Raw genomic sequence first — 19,288 nt, forward strand, 5'->3', positions numbered from 1 at the left:
AACACCAGGACCTCTCCTTCTCTGCTCTCGCGTCTGCTTCTGCCTCAGCCAAAGGTGCCCCAGTGAGCAAGCAAAGAGCTGAAATCTTAAGAGAGCTGATAATCACTAAAGAGCTGGCAATCACCAAGCTTGCTTAGCGTAGCCTGCGGCGGCTGCGAGCTGACTGGGTATTCGGGCACTCTGTCCCCAGAGGGATTGAGCTATCCAGACTACCTTGCATTGCTCGATGATAAGGTCAAGATCGAGGCTTTATTATACTTGCTGGTTTAGTCTTATCTCAAGTGCTCATTGCTCACAGTCTGATGCAATATGGAAAGATCTGTGCAATCATCCATCTGCCATTCTGCCAGTGCTACTGGCTTGAAACATCTCCAGGACTCTGCTGAACATGAGCTGCCAGATAAAGGGAAAGTTCGGAAGACTTGAGATACAAACAGATCACTGAACCACCACTGCACTCCTCTAAGCTTTCATCCATTTGTGATGAATTTACAGAGAACAAAAGCAAAGTCACAAGACAAAGAAGTAACTTCAAAATTTCTGTCCTTTTCTTCCTACATTAATTATTTGAGAGGATCCTAAGTTCACATCTTGGGTTCAAAAGTTCAGGGAAATGGGCAATGCTTTCTTTTCTTTCTTGAGGATGCTGTAGCACACTATAAGGAGTACATCCTCATGCTCTGTCAAAACTTCAGCATCTCTCTCTGTACTCTATTATACACCCTTCAAAATACATTCAATAAAAAAATCCCACAAGATTTTAACATATGAAAATGAAATCACTGGTAGAAACTTGTCATTCAGAGACTGCAAGCATTTTGTGTGGTTAAAGACTGTGCAGTCTTAATGTGCCCAAGCCGAACTCTTCCTTCAAGACATGCCACAACATTTTTGGGGTAACACCACCATCAGTCTTGCATATATATATATTACTGTAAACTGCAAGCAAAATTTGGTTCAACATCTTCCTACACAGAATACTCAACATTTTTCTAATCCTTCCTCATCCCCTAAAAATGACATCCCCTAAAAATGAACCCTTGCCCCACTGCAGTTGTTTCTTTCCTTAATCCAAAGCTAACACATGGAAGAAAAAGATTTTAAGCTAAATAAACTGATCTCCTAGTTACAAATATTCAAGGATTTGAATTTGTGCTTGAATCATTTCCCACCCACACAGAGTAGAGAAAAACCAGCTCAGCCAGTTGACATAGAGCTCAGGCTCAAAGTGTTTGCTTTTAACACAGGTTTTGCTCTCAAAGGCAGGGTTTTCTACCCCAAAAAAGGAGTTTATCACTAAGTATCATCATCATCTAAGTGGATCCAAACTGAGGTTGTGGTTCCTCTTCGGCAACTATTTGCAAGAGAGTTCTGAGAGACACAGATGGTGCTGTGAGCAAGTCATTAGTATGTGCCACAGCACCAGGATTCTGTCAGTTTGAAGCACCCCTGCCTGCCAGTTTGGATGGACTGTGTTTCCATGCAAGAATTACTGTGATAGAATTCAATCAGCTCCAGCTCCTGACCAGTTCTCATTAACACCTATGAGATACTGGTCCTTTATTTTGTCTTCCTCTCAGTGCAAAGAAAACTGCTATGAATGAGATGCTTTATTTGGGATTTGGAAATGGATCTGACAGTGAAAGGAGGACCAGCTGGCCCTGGCAGGCAGGCCTGGCATTCCCTGGGTTACAGTGGACATGATCCCTCATCCTCTGTGCTTACCCTGATGCGCTTTGCTCGCCTCATGTCATCTGCTGTCACGGAGCTCTGTGTGGACACCGTGTTCCCCTCATGCTGTGGCTGTACATGGAGCACGTGGTTTTCCTGCTGCTCCAGTGCTCCCTGTGGCTCTGTTGGCACTGGAGTCTGTTCCTGCTGCTCCAGCCCATTCAGTGGGGCTTGTCCGGCCTCATCAAACTGTCCCTTGCTGGAAAAATGCAGCAAGTCCTGAAATCGCAAATCATACAACCAGTGATTATTCCCCCCACCCACTGAAAAACACTTTTGATAGTACTCAGCAGACAACAAGATTTGTACATATTTAATCAGAAACTATAAACAAAACAGCATAGTGTAGTGTCTACACTAACTCCTACAGTTCTCCTACTGTGTCCACTGCTGCTTTTGGCATAATCACTTTCACCTACAGCAGTGTCACCCAGAGCACCAGGGAGGCAGTGCTGCAGGTGGGTGACTCTCCATGGGCCATCCCTCTGCCTGACCAGCCACGGTCATTATGCTTTCTTTCTCAGCATTCCTACTCACCCATTCAACTCAGCAACAATGATGCAGTAAATAATAAAATGCAATAAATAATAAAAACAGAATAAATTCTGGCAGCAAAACCAATCAGCATTATCTGGCTGATTAGCCGGATAATAGCCAACAAGGCTGTTCTGCACTCAGGACTAGTTCTGCTTTAACCAAGGCGACTAGTGCAGACCCAGGAAAGAATTTCTGTCTCATGGAAACTGTTGTCACTTTGAAACACGGTGTGTCATTTTGCAGTGTCTTCTCCTTTCTAAAGAACTATCTGGAGTGCGAAACTGGAGAGTGACAAACAAGGTGATCACACTGGGCACTATGTGATTTTTTTATCCAGTTTCAAGCTCTGCACGCATCACTTCCATATATCACACAAAGCGGTTTTTCCTCCCCTTTTGCATTAGCATAATAGGGAGGTGTTGTGAGCAGGAAGCACATGCCAAAAGTCTACATTCTTTCCCTGTGAGTTCCAATAACTCTTCTGGAGTGGAATTATCTTCTATTACATAAAAAAAACCACACAGATCCTTATTTGACACCACATAATGCAACTGAAGAAACTTAAAAGCACAAGCTAAGAAACAGAACACCAGAATTAATTTTGAATTTTGTCAGTTGAAGGCTGGTGTTGTCAAAACACAAAAGCGGGTGTGGGAGAAGAAAACCAAGGAATGAGGCCCTTAAAGACTGTGAGTGCTTACCAGAAAGAGACCCTTAGTAAACAATACACAATCTCAGTGTCCAGCCCAACTTGGGTGGCAAGTTTCCACCTTGCTGACACTCAGCTGTGTTCTCAGCATCCTGACTCTCCAGTTCCCAGGCAGAACTCGTGCCCAGCTTTAGCGAGGTGAGCAGACCTCCAAGGGCTTAGGGCATCATCCTATCCCACTGCACAGACATGTGTGAGCCAGCTCTGCGCCATGCTCCAAGCTGGCAGGACACAAGCTACCTCCAGTCCAGAGGCCACCCACACACTGGACTGTGCCCAGCAAGTGCCATCTCCCCAGAGCGAAGGGTTTGGAACCAGCATTAGGTTTATTTGTCTAAATGAGGCTGGCATGTGTCATGTCAGCCTGTAGAGAGGGTGAGCTCATAACTGCCTTCACCTAATGCAGCATTTAGGGCATTGCAGCAGAATTCACAGGCAGAGTATACATTCCTCCATCTGAGTCAGCCATGACCCAGTGAGGAGCCAGAGGAAAATTACCACTCCAAATATCAGCTTTCAGCTAAGTGATAAACCAGAGCACTGATTCCTTCTGTCACTGCTCATAAAAGGACTTAGTGGTAACCTAAGCATGGTCACCATCAGAGAATTTAGTTTTTTACTTAAATGCATCATATTACATCTCTGCAGGATATAACCAACAGCTACAAGCAAAAGAACATTTTGCAATAAGCCTGCCTACAGGAGGCCCTTCTGTTATTATTAAAACATCATGGAGAATCATATCTCAAACTGATTTAATTCTACCAGCAACAGTTTTAAGAGCAGGCTGATCTCACATTCCAGAAAGGACAAATAGGAGCCTAAACTCCTATTACAGTTTTACTGTCTAAATTACTTCTGCGAGGCTGCTAAACTGTCACAATAACCCAACCTCACTGCTGAGTGCTTTGGAGTGAAACTTGCTGCAGAAATCCAAGTGATTTTACAGGTTTTATAGTAGGGAAGTAGTGGGCTCTCCTGGCAGAGAATTACAGCTAGAAACCAAGAATTACTCATGTGTAAGTCCAAAGCACACCTTCAGTTTGCACTGATGCCCCAAATTCTTTTAGTCAAGAGTCTATTTAGTCTATTTTTTTCCCTCCATTTCCAAAAATATACCTGTGTTCCTTCTTCACACTTTTCACCATTTTCACTGGTTACTTCTATGCGCATAAATTTGGGAGGGCGCCCAGGGCGTCTGCCTGGTCCGAATCTCCTCTTTCCTCGCCCACGACCTCGGCCTCTGGTTCTGCAGAATACAGGAGTGCTCCAGGTTAGATACAAAAAAAGACTAATTTGGATTCTCCACTGATTTTATGCTTTCTTTTTCAGCATTCCTACTCACCCATTCAACTCAGCAACAATGATGCAGTAAATAATAAAAACAGAATAAATTCTGGCAGCAAAAACAATGGGTTTCTGCCTGGTATCTATTTCTTTTGTGCTTTATGAGAAGCCAATGTTCAGAACACATTAAAATTTCTATCAGGAATCATGGGACCAAGAGGACTACTTGCTTCCATCCAGCCCTCTGCCATGGCAGACTTCTTCTAACACCCCAGTTTATGTTGTGCTGAGAAGCATTTTCAGCATGCTGGAACAAGTTCACAAGGACACCCATTTAAAATCTGAAGCCATAACATTCCTCCCCAAAAAGCACTCAGCTGTTGATGTCAGGCACTAAACAGAAGGGAACAATTTTGCGTCAAAAAAACTAAACAAAACAGAGTCACTTGCTACATTTCAGGAGAAAGAAGGCACCAATATCTTCTGCTCTGTGACAGGTGTTTGTAGATTCAGTTTTTAATAAGTCAGGATAAACTATCTTGCCAGTGGCACAATGAGACACTACAGAAGCCTTGTCTTCCAAGCTCTGTTATTTCTGTATCTCTGAGAAACATAGTTTTTCAATACTGTGATAATGAAACATTACAAATATTTAAAGTCATTGTCAAAAGAAAAACAAACCAAAAAAACTTTACTAATTTCAACAGTAGCTTATTTCTCTCAAGCTACTTGTTTCACCGAGTCTTAGACCAGTCAGCCTCCTGCTGCCATGATTTTCCATTCTGGTGCTGAGCTGATCTCTCCTGAGTTGGTCACTAAGATTTGCAGGACAAAGCTCCTCCTTTCTGCATGTTTGGGGAAGCACCACAGTGATCCACAAGCAAAGCTAAGGCTGTCAGTACCTGCTGAAGAAGTCCAGCTTCTCGTCGTGGGAATTGAGGTGCTGCTGGAGCTGCTCCGAGCTCACGAAACGCCGATTGCACTCGTAACATGGCCAGTTCTTTTCCTGCTCCCTGAGCACTGTCAGAAATGTCAGTAACACCATTTCACTCATCACCTAATATTTTTGCCCCCAGCCTCTCTATCCTCTGTGGGTCAGATTTCTCCCCTGAAGGTTAGACAGGCTGCAGAATACCCAGCCCTGCTCTGCTGGTCTTTGCTTTTATATCCTCTGCACTGTGCCAAGACCATAGCTCATTACAGAGACACAAAGATCACTGGAGACAATTCTCATGGCATATCAACACTGTTAGATATTCAGCGGGATTCTGAAATTCATGCTTGTGTGGAAGAGCATCTACAGGATTGTGCCTCTGGTGTAAGTTAAGGGAGATCAAGGGAAATTTCTAAATCTAAAGCAGTTGCACAGCAGACAGTGAGTACAGAAACAGACCTCTTCCTCAGAGGAAGTAACCTAAAGCTTCCCAGAAACTGAAGCAAAGGCTTAAATTAAAGTAATATTCTCATGAGAATAGTTATTGGAAACAAGCCCCAAAAACACAATCAAGATCTGGCTTAACTTTTCCTAACCTAGCAGAAATTTGGGAGCACTATACAGGCCATATACTTGAAAGTAAGGAGTGCAACTCTCAACCACCACCACACTGAAAGCAGAAGAAGATCTCAAGTTACCCTTCCTTTCCTCCTGAGTTATGTCATGGATCTTCTGGTTCACAAACTCGGCATAGGAGGCAGCATACCACACCTGCAGCAGGAGCACAAGGTAACAGGACACTGAAGTGGAGCCAAAACTAATGGAAATTTATTTTAAAATGGGTTTTAAGCAACACATTTACTTCACTTGCCTCAACCACTAACTCTTCTTTCTCCTTCCACCCTCAATAATAAAGTCTGGTAAGATCAATGTGGCCCCACTGAGGAATGTTAGAGCTTTGCTCAGGAAGTACATCCATTTAATTTTAAGGTCTAGCTTCCTAACACGAATGTTTATCTCGCACATGGCTTCCAGTTGTTCTTAAGGAAGTAAGATTAATATCTCTTCAAACCCAGCTATATGACTGTAAAGGATGGATGTCATCAGAGTACTGATACTTGTACCAAGAGGAATGGAAATATTATTAACTTGGGGGATTTCCCATTTCTTTCCTGCTCTCCTTACTTAGACAATAGGCAGCAACATCCACATAGACTCATTTAAAATGCTTCTGAGCTTCTGAAGGATTGGAACAATATGGTCCTGCTTCCCAAAACAAAGATCTGCCAGGCTAGCATGATGGACCCACTTTTGTCATACAAGGAATTTCAGCCTTCAGCAAAGGCAACCACAAGAGGCAGGAAGATAAAGTTTACAAAACCCTAAAAGCAGATGCTCACATTTAGATGAGAATTCTTCCATCATTTCAATTGTTTGATGAAAAAGAGTGGATTTTAGAAAAGATTTCTCAAAGAAGGCATCAACAGATTTTCATCAGGAAAAACTCAAACAAGTTTGAACTTGCAGTGGGCCACAGGCAGAGGTGAGTAGGATTTCAAGGACTCTCCAGCAGGTGCGTCACTCTGCAGGAATCTCACTAGCTGGACAAAGACAAAAACCTGGAGCTCCTGGACTACACACCTGGCAGGCAAATCAAAACTTCCCAGCTTCAACTACTTTAATCTCTGAACAAAATGTGAATGAATGCCCTACATCCACTTGGGGAAGAAATCAGGTCACCAAGCCTTTCAGTTAGCAAGCCATTTTACCCCAAAAGACACTACTAACACATAAAGTAAGAAAAATGATGCTCCCACATGGAGGTCTGTACAGATTTAAAGTCTTATTTCAAATTGTTTTAAAAAACTGTTGAGAAAATGGTATTTGAATACACCTAAAATGGATTTGTAAGATTTCTAGAAATTCAGCTTAAAACATTAAGGACTGATTTCAGATAGTCCTGCTCTTAAAGGGTATAAGTAGGCTTTTGCCCTGATTCAGTAAGTGCACTTACTAAACAATTGTTTTTTCACAAATTGTTGAATTCTACATTCAAGAAGAGATTTGAAGAACAACAAAATTTCCTGATAGCAAATTTTTTTGGTCTCCCCCCCAGTGCCCAAAAAATGTTGAAAATTAAGGCCATCTCAGCCAGCTACACTACTTTGAGCTCAACATAATCAATAAATTTTCAGAGGGAACAAAAAGCAAACTACTGGGAAATCACAATATCCTTTATCATTTTTCACATGCAAAGTTTCAAAAACTTCAGGAAAGCCAGGTAGAAGGAGAGACCACATTCACTTAAGGCACCAGAAAACAAGCCAGGAACACACAGGGCTAACTGAAAGGGCATCCAGAATTAAAAAAATACAATTGCTGCAATAAAAATTAGATTGTATGAGCAAAATATATGCTGTGTAAAGCATGACAGGGAGAGACAAATAATTTACCTAGTTTTATTTTAAACTTCCTCATGAACCAAAGCTCATTAAAATGCATATGTTGGTGACTAACTACTTACTGACTTCAGTGATATTCAATTCAGGCCAGGCTTCTTTCAGAGGAAAAAAGTTCTAAAACTATTCACATCAGTAGTAGTTTTTGGCACTTAATAGGCATCAACTTTTAAAGTACTATTTAACCAGTAGAAAAAGAGAATCCTGACACACAACAATGCCATACCTTGAGTTCCTGCTTGGGTTCCACATTTTTAATGGTGGTGTAATAAATGTGGTGGCCGTACTGATAGGCCACTAGGTTCTGCTCCAGGTGATTTTGAGCTGGACGCACAAACATCATCCAGTTACACAAAGCCTCACTGGACAGCTCAAACCACAAGTCCTCTTGCAAGTCTCTGTCTTTTCTGTCACCCTTATCAAGAGAAACCTGTAGCAAAATCCAATCACATGTGACTGTAACTGCCTAGCAGCACATTCAAAAGAATTTGACTAAGAAAACTACAGCGCCCATGCAACTGTTACATTAGGGGAGCAATGAAGACATAGCTCATTTTCTCTTTACCAACAGAGACCCAGAAACAAGCAGAGACATACTTAGCAACAGGTAAAGATTAACTAGGGAGGCACAATGGATCCTTCCAAGGTTTTCAGGGACAAGAATCATTCATTAAAGGGGTCAGGCATAGTATGATCAAGTGTCTATAACAAATGACACACAGGTAGCTGTAGCTTTAGTAGGCTCCAGAAACATCAGTCAGAAGTTTCGAACTGGCAGACCCACTTTTCCTTTCATTTCTTGAGTCATGACACTGCCTCAAGCAGGAAACAGCATTTTTTTAGCTGAACTTCTCTTGGTTGCTGAATCTGACTATGCTTGTCAGACACTGACCATCAGAGCCCTCCTAAGACTGTGGATCTAAACTCCAACAAATAAAGGACCAATTTTTCCTAGTGAAACCAGTATGGATAAATGGATAAAAGTCACTCAAATACATTTTACCCCATACCAATTACTTGGCAAGAGGAAAGGCATAAAAATATCTCCTCACCCCTACATCTTATGAATAGAAAGGTAAGAAACATATTTTGAACTGAGGTTACAACATGACATAAAAGAATGGCTGCAGAATTTCCTCAGAAGGGGCTGCTATTTTTATGTCCAGATGCTGCTTCAGCTCACGTGAGAGTGATTCACAGCCTTCCATGTTATGCACCCTATATACACATATATATAGCCTATCACCATAATGCCAGAACATTCACAGGGATTAGTGTGTCACCCTGAATAACAAAGCAATTTTGAAGCCAAAACAATCTGGGTATTTCTTAGTTACATTCAGAGATGGAAGTAAAAAATATCTGTAGTGAATTGATGAAAGTAGAGTGACAAATTAATGAAAATCAAAGCTTAGGCACAAATTGATTTCCCCTTTTCTCACCCTTACCTTCAAATGGATATAGCAGTCTTTGAGCTCAGTCTGTCTGACCAGAGGCCCTTCCACAGGCCCAAACTGTGTACGCTTTGGGATGCGCCTTTTGGAGAACACACCTCCCAAAAACCTGTCTATGTAGAGCACCAGGGGAAGGCTCGCCCTCGCCCTGGTCAGCACAGGCCGGTTTGGGATGGGATGCAAAGGTCCATGTTTTGGACACACTGAGGGATGTGCGTTATTACACTCTTCACACCCTGCAACACAAAGGCAGAGAGGACATGACTTTTAGGCAGACACTTACATACCAGCTCAGAGACAGCCTTATCTCTCTCTAAACTTCTTTGGCTCAGCTGTGGGAACACTTATGCCAATAATCTGTCTATATTTCAAAATATTAGACAGGCCAGTGTCCAGCAAAATAGGAACAAATCAGCTCAGAGACTTGACTAGAGACAGAATTTGGCCTTTTCAGTCAAGCAGCCCAATTTGAATTCACATTTCTCTGTGAATCAAGACTCACATTTACTCATTACCGCTAAAATCTGAATGGTTTTTGCCTCTCTTTACTAAAGGTCTAATGGAGAGGGAAGAAAAGAGGGGGGGGGCAGGAAGTACACTACATATGACTGCACATGCTTACACAAATCATTGGGATCAAAGGGTCGAGGTGGATCTGGATCCCACTCATCCATGTCAGTGTCTTCCCCATCTTCATCCTCATCTTCATCCTCATCATCTTCCTCTTTTGTTTCTATCCTTTCCATTTGATTCTGCAGAGGTGCTAAAGAATCAGAACCATCCACAGCCTCCATAGGAGGTAACACTTGGTTATGCACCGGTAATGATGCCTGAGGAGAGAATTCACAAACAATTCAAGCTGATTCAATAAACAAACCACAAGGACAAGTAATGAAGGTCCTTGCTAGCCTACCCTTCCTGCTGCCTATGGCAATGGAGAGGAGGACAAGGGAAGGTGCTAAATGACTGCCAAGGGATGTTTTGCATGGCTGGCTGCTGCTGATGGCCTCACTGAAAACACCTGTATTACTCCCTGGCTATACCCTGCCAAGGACTCAGTTCTCAGAAGAAACAGAACTCAGAGAAGTTCTTGATCCTTGCAGAAAGTTTAAAACCAAGTCCAGGCTCTGTGGATATTACCTAGAGCCTAAAGCTGTATTTTAATTTCTTCTGTACAAGTGAGAGAATCCTGCACTTTGGCACACAATCTTCTCTTGACAATCCAACAAAACCAATCTCCAGAGTACAAAGGTAGAGGTCAAGAAAGGGTGAGGTAATGTGGAGACTGGATATAAAGCACAGGACATGAAGAACAGTTGAGGCCATTGCATACTTCCACTAATTTTCAAGTTTAGCCCTTTCCTTCCTTAAAAGAACTGCAACATTTGAAGTTTGGCGCATATTTCATCACCCACACAGGCTTCTCAGGTAGAGAACAAGAAATAGTACAGGCAGCAGAGCTGCCTGAAAACACTGGCAAGGAAACCCAGTGGATGTTACTGTGACAGTCAGCACTACACCTTCTGTTAAGTTCACTTTTCAGCACTGACAGACTTTTAGAGTGGCTGCTCACAGAACCATCATTGAAACAGGTTTCTCTGTATATTAAATATATGATATCCTAAACCCCCATGCATTCCATGGTGAGACTAGGGAAGACAGTAAAATCTGCACTACACCTTTCTCAAATCTCCTCCCCTATCACTTAGCCGCATTTCATCCCCAGAGATGATGGAGCAATGGAATCAGTGCGCTCGTACATGAAAAGGAAAGGGTGCCTGGCAACTTACTCTATCTGCTTGTGGCCCCTGCTCCAGAGCCACTGGCTGGGGGGGGTCAGCAACGCTGCCGAGCACAGACAGGTTGGTGGGATTCATGCTCTGAGCAGCAGCAGGCAAGAGCACCGTTACCTAAAATCACAGGCACTCATTTTAGCACTGCAGCATTTCCATCAGTCACTTAACATGTGGGCAGGGCCCGGCATGCACAGCTCCCTTGAGCCCTGCACTCTACTCAAAAACTGCTGCATTCCCAGGATTTTTGGGGTTCAAATAGGGATAATGGGCTTGGACAGAACCTGTAGCTCCTGGGACAAAGGGAAAGACTTAAAATCTATAGACTTTGCAAATTCTGAATTACCTATTACATATTTTTAAGGTCCTGGGTTCAACTGCACTAAAAACAGATGTTAGGAGCTCTTTAGCTCTTGGTAAAACCAGTGATTTGGGGTCTCTTTTCCTCTATACCCAAATTTACTTTCATTTTCAAGGGAAAAGGTAAAGAAGGACTAAAAAACATTTCCTCATTTTTTGACTTTTTCTTTCCTCAACCAAACCTTGCTAATGGCTGAGGGGTTTAGAAGTAGATAAGCTTTAAGATCCCTTCCAATCCAAATCATTCGGTGATTCTATGATCCAGGATCCATAAAAACCAAGATGGTGTATTGACCTCATGAGAAGACCAACCTCTCAAAAAAGAGGTACCCAACAATTATTTTTCTTTACATTTGGTCACACTATATATTTTTGTTTACATACTTTTTTTTGGTGCTGTAACAACCAAATTAATGCATATTACATTGTTCTCATCCATTCAGCAATAAAACAAAGCACAACTAAGGAATCACCTTAGTTGTGCTTTGTTTTATTGCTGAACCCCTAGGAATCACTTTTCCTGCCTTTTGTTTCCTGCTTATCTATACAGGAATTTGCACCATTATTTCACGTGACTTTTCATCCTTCTCTACAGCTGATATCAGGTGGCTTCTAGTCTGTGTCTCTGACTGTTAAGCAGCTTTTTTGCTAAAATCCAAGCTCTTGGCTCTCTGTAGAGTGCTTAATAAATATCAGATAAAACTGAGAACAGTGCATTGGGCCAGTAGCAAGGGAGCAGACAACAAAATCCATAATGTAAGCACTCAGTCCTAGTACTCCAAACTAGTTGCTTTGTTTAAAGAGGTATTAAGAGTAATTTATGAAACTCCTGAAAAACAACAGCAAAAAGACTTCAGGGAATGGTGCAATGGTGAGGACGAAACCACCATGACAGTCTGGTATTGACACTTCTGAAGCCAAGTGGCAACAAAGAGGCATTATTCCTCCAGTGTGCCAGCAAGGATAGGGTCATACAGATCTGGATCTATTTGTACCCCCTATTAGCATTGCCTATTACTAATCACACCAAACATACCCTTACTTGCACTTCCATGTCAGGCACTGCATGGATTATGGGCATTATTTTTATAAACCTCTCACTTTCTTTCTACAATAAAGTTTCTTCTGAAAGACAAGAGGAGCTTTAATTATTATTTTATCATTAGTTGTCAGTTCAGGGATGTCCCACATGAAATGCTGATGTAAAAACAGCTGCACAGGCAGGAGTTGATATAATGAGGGATTAACCGTACACCAAAAAATTAATATCTATGTTAGGACTGCTATCAGACTGTGTTGGAATGGAGGACAGGCTGAGGACAAGGCAAGTGCTTCTGGAATAGTAACAGCAGATCACCTCTGTTGGAACTCCCATCTGCACTGTGTACGAATAATCTCTAATTAATCATATATTTGTTAAATGAGCTTTAAGACAAATAAGAATTTCTGGCTTTTTAATGCAAGGAAATTGATGGAGCGAAAAATTCAAGAACAAAACTCCAGAGAATATGAAGAATGAGAAGACAGGCAACACCTTTATTGTGTTAGTCATTGCTTCCCATCTGTGCCTCAACCATTTAGAAGGTTTTTTAGCAAGAAAATTTGTTTTCAGCACAGATTCAATCCCTCACTCTGCCCCAAGACTGTCAATAAACACACATTTTAATGATGGCTTTGGTGATGATTCAGAACTAGTACATCCATTCACACACGTCATTAAAGACCCACCAACCAGTAATGATTTTAAGTCTATGACAAGCAGAGAATTCCAACCAGAGATCTGAAAGCACCTGTCTACAGCTGATTATCACAGCACAGTCCCCAAAGATACCAGTAAGAGTCAATAGCAACTTCCTCATCCATGATGGATGTAAAAAGAATAAGAAAAATCATCATAACCTTACAAACACAGGCTGCAGTTTTATTTTTTTCTCAGCCCACCTGACACTGGCAAGCCCAGCACACCTGATAGGGGAGCCAGTCACTGAACTTCTTCAGGTTTCACACTTAATTTCCTGTGACATTTCTAGTAAATCTAGAATTTAATCTAATTTTTCTAGCCCTCAAAAGCCTTCTGTGGACTCCAAGGCATTTGGATCAGAACCTGTATGAGGACAACTGAAAACCCCATCTTTCCAAAATGGCTCATTCAGATGACATCAGTCACATCTGCTGCAGGGACACTGCTGAAAGATTTTTTCATGCTATCTGGGGCAGTAAATCAGAATTTTTGCTGAATATGAATTAAAGAGAATAAACTCAAAATAATTCTTAACTTTTACTGTCATTCATGCTCAAGGTGGTCATTGGCCTTGATTAGGATAATAGCACAAGACTAAGATTGCCACTGGACAACTTCAAAAACAGCTCATTACCCTACTGCATCACATGAATGTCCCTTTACCTTCCCTAACTGTTCCCTCACAATTTTAGGCCCAAAATGAATAATATCTCTTCCTTACCTGCTGGGTGGTAGCATCCTGTTGGACGTAAGCCACTTGGGACGGATCTGTAAACAGAGTCTAGACAGAGTGAAAAAGGCTTATCAAACCTGCCATGGGGGTTTTTACTCCCAACTCACACAAGTTACCCTGTCATTATGAAACAACCCACATTTGAGCCTTTGTCAACAGCTTCTAACCTGCCTGTTACCACCGCAAACTACTTCAACTTATCCAAGTAGACCTATATACATGGAAATTAAAAATTAGGTAATGCTCCATAAAGAGTTAATATATTTATGTGGCACTTTGCATCTGTACAGCTAAAGTGTTTCACGGATTTTATTTTTTTTATTTACCAAAATCACTTTGTCAGTTGTTGATTTGATAAAATCCGTAGGATGAAATTCAATAGCTCTATCTATGCCCTTAATGTGTAACACTTAAAAGCAGGATAGAAGGTAACTGTCAGCTTTTTCTTCCTGAAAATTTACAAGACTGCTGCATGCTTTCTTTTGAGGAACTATCATGCACATCCTATATAGGAATTTGATATGGCCAGGATGCTGTTTAATTTCAGAGAAGCCATGCCAACTTCAGTATTCTGCAAGAACAGCCCTGACAGAATCCCAGGAAAAGCAAGACTAAGGATTGACTGAGGCCAGCCTTACTTAGCCAAAACTTGAAATATCTGAGCTTGCAGCAGCCTGGCTACAATAAAATAAAGCAGCAATAAAATAAACAAATTCCTTTAGCATTGTGATAATTTCATCTTAGATGCAGAAGAGTGTCTGAATACTACACATCTTTTGAGACAATGGCTGTATTTAGAGTTTTGGAGTTAGTTGGCCAGTAACTTCCTGGTAGATATCCTCTCAGGACATCCCTTCACACAGAAGCTGGTTTTCTGGGACAGCTGACAGGTGCACAAGACACAATGTGCCACATGAGGCCCTGCCAGCACAACAGGGGTGCCAGGGACATGCATTTGCAGCACAGCTAATCTGCCCTGTCAGCAAAGATATTATAAAACACTCTGGACAAAGCGAGCCTGTTCCTTTTTAATCTGTCCATACAGAGGCAGAGATGCATAGCATATTGACCCCATATAAACATGTGCTGCAAGGAATAAAGGCTATTTGATATGATTATGCAGAAGGAAATTAATATAAAAGGTCTATAAAATCAGCAACTCTGCAGAGACCACAAAATTACGTTGAAAAAACAGAGATGCTCTGCAAAAAGACATGACTGTTATTGTAACTATCAATTATGACAACTGTACTACACAAAACAAAGACTCTTCCAGAAGGAATATAGATGACTCTTAGCTTTTTACTGGATACAAGAGGCAGAACTTCTGGTGAGATTCTGTTCTGGAAAACACCTTTGAGTAAATTATAATCTCATCCACCTTCAGTGAAGCATTTCATTATTCATAGCCTCACCATCCTTTGATAAGCAGATTTGCACATCAGACAAATGAACAGCATGAAGTCCCTGCTCAGCAGTGGGCAGAGAAAACTGCTGGGAGTGACTGCCTGCTATTTTCCAGTCATACCACTTGGCTGGTAACTGGCCTTCATCCCAAACAAGATTGTTGTGTTTTCTAGGTGCCAAAACGAGGGTGGGCTCAGAACCACACGTGCCTGCGTAGCTTCCACGGGGTGGATGTAAACGAGGGTGTGCTCCGAGGTGTCCACAGAGGTGTAGGAGGTGCCATCAGCCGTGTAAACCACCTGCTGTGCAGGGCCGCGCTCCTGCTCGTCACTGTACATGATCTGGGCCACTGCCCCCCCCTCGGGGACAAAGTGCACCTGGGGAACAAACAGATCCTGGACTCGCACCAACACAGGCCAGCTGGGACACAGCACCAGAGTCACAGGGTGCCTTGGAAAGCAGAGAGAACTTGTGTCCCAACTAATCTGAATGCAGTGAAAAACACATATTTCAAATCTCACTCAATTATTCTATCAGTAGAAATCTGGACACAACTCCCATCAGTGTCTAGTTTTACTTTACATTGCAACTCAAGACATAACTGCTACAAAGGGCACCCACCCATACTTAGTTCTTGCATGATGCTTCAGAAATTTGTAAGGGAACAAGTTCATCTTTGAACTGATGTATCTATTAAATGTATTGGGCTATTGTTTCCCTTTATGCTCATATCCCTTTCAGGATTTATGATAATTATTTCATTCAGCTAGTTCTGTAGCTGGAGGTAATTTTTGCTGTCTGATGAGAGGCTAACGGAATTTATTAACTCTGATACTCCTCAAGATATAGTATTGCAATTCTCAGAGTCAGCAGTAGGGCATATTAAACTGCTTCTCTGTAGTATGTATGTGTAGCATCAGTAGAAAATTCAACTATTTAAACAGACAAACCTATACCTAAAAACATTAAGCACAGATTCCAAGGACTACTAGAACAAGTTATGTCTGGGGCTGAACTTTAAATCTAAACAAGTCAATTTTACCAGAACATTATGATCCTAACTGATGATCATATAAAATTATATATATATATATATATATATATATATTTATATATAAAATGAGCCAGAATACTGGATTCCAGTGAAAACAGGCTCTTGCCATCATTTACATGCTGAAAAGCATTTTCAGTGCATGGGAAAAACAGGACAGTGAGCAGGAAATCTAGTTTGAATAGTCACATAAAATTCTTTCACATAAAATGATACCACAGTTACATATTTTATTTTGTTTCAGTTTTTAGCTTATGCTTCAGAAGACACCTAGTACTCTTCCGTGGATGCTCAGTGCGGATTGTGTACAATAGATCTTCTCACAAACACTGTAATTTCACATTTGGAAAGCCCTCTGCAAATACTCATTAAGCCTTAAAACTGCCATGTGCAAACAGCAGCATGGTTATCCCATTGCAGAGAGAAGGGAACACAGGCCATTGAAAACTGCCTTTCTTTGCAAATTTCAAAGCTGGAAATTACTGAGAGGCCAAATTTCTCAGCTTGTGGGTCAAATACCATGCAGCACCCTTTTCCTACCATACTTAAAAGAGTAAATCAATTTACAGAATTCTAGAAATTCCCAGCTGTGTTGTCTCAGAGGCAGAGGGACAAGCTGTATACCGCAGAACCTGAAAAAATTAAAACTGCAGAATTAAAACTGCATTAGTCACTTACAATTAATATTTCTCCCTTCCTCACTACCCAGATGTCTGTCTGGAAAAAATTACTCATATTACTTTCCCCAGGGTCCACCCACAGTTCCATCTGATTCAAATGATGCCACCAAAAGCAGCTGCCATAGAGCACAGATTTTGCTCATTACTCTGAACACCCTTTACTCTCCCATATGGTAATAAATGTATTTGGACACAAACTTCTATAGCCACTGCTTAGTTCTGTTCAGCTCATTTCAAAGCTCTGTGTCTTCACTGCTGCGGTTTACACAGTTCAGTTTCTGAAGCTTTAACCCTAAATCACCACAGAAATGTTTGTATTTCTGCTCAAATGAAAGCTGAGCTTCTAGACTCTAAATCAGGGCTGAATGGGAACTAACCCTCCCCACTAATCCCAATCCAGCCCAAGCAGAGGTGGAGCTCTGGCTAATCACCTGAGCAGTGTTCTGTTCCTGTCCTACAGACTCAGTCCACACCTGAGGACTTTCCTCTTTCAAGTCCATCTCCTCCCTGGCTGTGTGCTCCATGAGGAGAAGGAGACCTACTGGAGTAATATCTGGCTGAAGGGATTCATCTGTTCATTGTGCTTCTGCTTCCAGAAGACAGGGTGATCTTCAGCAACATGGCTGTAAAAAACCAGAGAACAGAGACATTAAAACCAGCATGACACATGGCATGGAACTATGAGGGATTTATTATTATCCACTACCACACTTCAGTAACACAGAGTAAAGCATTTTTGGCTTTATAAACACCTCCTATAAGACCCAAATACCTTAAGTTATGAGAACAAAGGAACAGAAATCTGATCTCACTGAGCATGGTCAAGTCCTACTGTTTGCCGCTTTCCATATCCCATTAAGGAGGAAACAAATCAACCATTGCACCAATTGCACTGAAAGATTACACTGAATTCTTTCTTCATTTCTTTCCTTGGCCACAGGCCATCCGCACCACCTTCTCCTCATTGTCCTTCTGGCACCTACAGGCCTAGAAATTAATAAATAACGCAAAAAATGGACCTGAGGCTTCCATCAAGAAAACACTATGTTCAGAGATGCATCACCAGTTCCTCAGTTTGCCTGAATGAGGTTTTGTTTGATCACCACCTGGTTTTCCATGTACAGACAGATTTGACCTTGGACAAAATCCCAGTCCCAGGTTAGCAGAGTGTTACAATAGCCAACTACTAAAAGGGAACAATGAAACTTAAACTCTCAAAGATCCCGACAAACTGCTTCCAAGCTTGGTTTTATTAATTTCTTGCAATTTTACTGGGGCCTTCCAATCTGCCATTGTGATCCCAGAAGGGTAGTTTACAGCTCTTGTGATTGTTTGAGTCAGTGGTTCAGCACCTTCCCAATCCTTCGTCTCTAATGTTGTATTAAATCATAGGCCAGGAATTAGCATGAGGCTGAGCCCATTTCATTTCTCAGCTACTCCAATTAACTTTATTTTATATCCAGTGCCTCGCTGGGCTGATCCAACGCCAGTACCCATCTGTACACCAGGAAGGAAGCAGAAGGCTCCTTGCTGATGCTTTCATTCATTTGCATTTTAAATGCAAATTATTTTAGTCATAATTTATCCCCATAAATGCTAGCATTCGGCTTGTCATTGACAAACTGAAAAATAGATAAGGAGAGGTAAAAAAAGCAGCAGGCACTTTATAAATCCTCCTAATTCTGCCAGCAAGGATTAAGCTGTACAGACCTGAGCACTGACTGTTCCACTGGGCCTGGCCAGCATGGATAAATCATCACGGCAGGGAAATCTCAGGCTAATGTCACTGAACTGTGCGGTGGAGCAAAAAAATCATATTACTTACATATACACAAAGAAAAACAGTGGGAAAGACATTTCTGGGCACTGCTAGACACCAAGTCTTGCTGTTACTGGTGACTGGAGTTAACACTTGCTGTCTCACGCTGAGCAACCCAGCACATGTGAGCCCCACAAAAGCAGACAGTGAGGAAATGTTCTGACTTTCTCTTATATCTGAACATCTCCAGTTATGGGAATACAGGGACAGAAACTTCATCTCCATTAATATTGCTTGATACAAAACATCACCAAAAAGTACTTAGGAGAAAAATTAAAATAAAATCTACGTACCAGCATTCAATGCCTGAGCTTAGTATAAACAAATTAACTGCAGCAAACATGAGTGATAAAGACCAGCCTTGTCTTCAAAGTGTGGAAGGTCAGGGCAATTTACAGATAAATATTACTTATTTATATATCCAAGTGCACACATGCTCTGATCTATAAATAAATACCATCCATCCCTACACAGAACCTTTCTCCTAGCTACTTGTTATGTTATTAAGGATTAAAGTTGGGAATTTCCCATATCTAATCCTACCTCATTCACTGATCTCCTTCACTCATTTTATCAGGTATAGGTTCTTTATT

At 41.5% G+C, this 19,288-nt stretch overlaps 1 protein-coding gene across 10 annotated transcripts in view; it reads right to left on the reverse strand.

Annotated features, from left to right (window-relative positions):
* PRDM10 (PR/SET domain 10) overlaps window positions 1-19,288 on the reverse strand; it is a 45,973-nt gene that overhangs the window by 18,703 nt on the left and 7,982 nt on the right. For 4 of the 10 annotated variants that reach the window (XM_054647577.2, XM_077189843.1, XM_054647574.2 and 1 more), the window contains 11 exons: window positions 17,308-17,499; window positions 15,355-15,522; window positions 13,727-13,786; window positions 10,902-11,021; window positions 9,734-9,941; window positions 9,106-9,347; window positions 7,884-8,087; window positions 5,897-5,969; window positions 5,167-5,284; window positions 4,097-4,226; window positions 1,726-1,950 (listed from right to left, as the gene is read on the reverse strand). In XM_054647577.2, the coding sequence (XP_054503552.1) occupies window positions 1,726-1,950; window positions 4,097-4,226; window positions 5,167-5,284; window positions 5,897-5,969; window positions 7,884-8,087; window positions 9,106-9,347; window positions 9,734-9,941; window positions 10,902-11,021; window positions 13,727-13,786; window positions 15,355-15,522; window positions 17,308-17,400 (1,641 nt within the window). In that variant the 5' untranslated portion in view covers window positions 17,401-17,499. Of the gene's footprint in view, window positions 1-1,725; window positions 1,951-4,096; window positions 4,227-5,166; window positions 5,285-5,896; window positions 5,970-7,883; window positions 8,088-9,105; window positions 9,348-9,733; window positions 9,942-10,901; window positions 11,022-13,726; window positions 13,787-15,354; window positions 15,523-17,307; window positions 17,500-18,586; window positions 18,668-19,288 lie in introns of all 10 variants that reach the window. The other 6 variants (XM_077189845.1, XM_054647580.2, XM_077189844.1 and 3 more) reach the window with 4 other exon arrangements.

Source organism: Agelaius phoeniceus, chromosome 23 (genome assembly GCF_051311805.1).
Source record: "Agelaius phoeniceus isolate bAgePho1 chromosome 23, bAgePho1.hap1, whole genome shotgun sequence".
In the NCBI taxonomy this organism is placed as follows: domain Eukaryota; kingdom Metazoa; phylum Chordata; class Aves; order Passeriformes; family Icteridae; genus Agelaius; species Agelaius phoeniceus.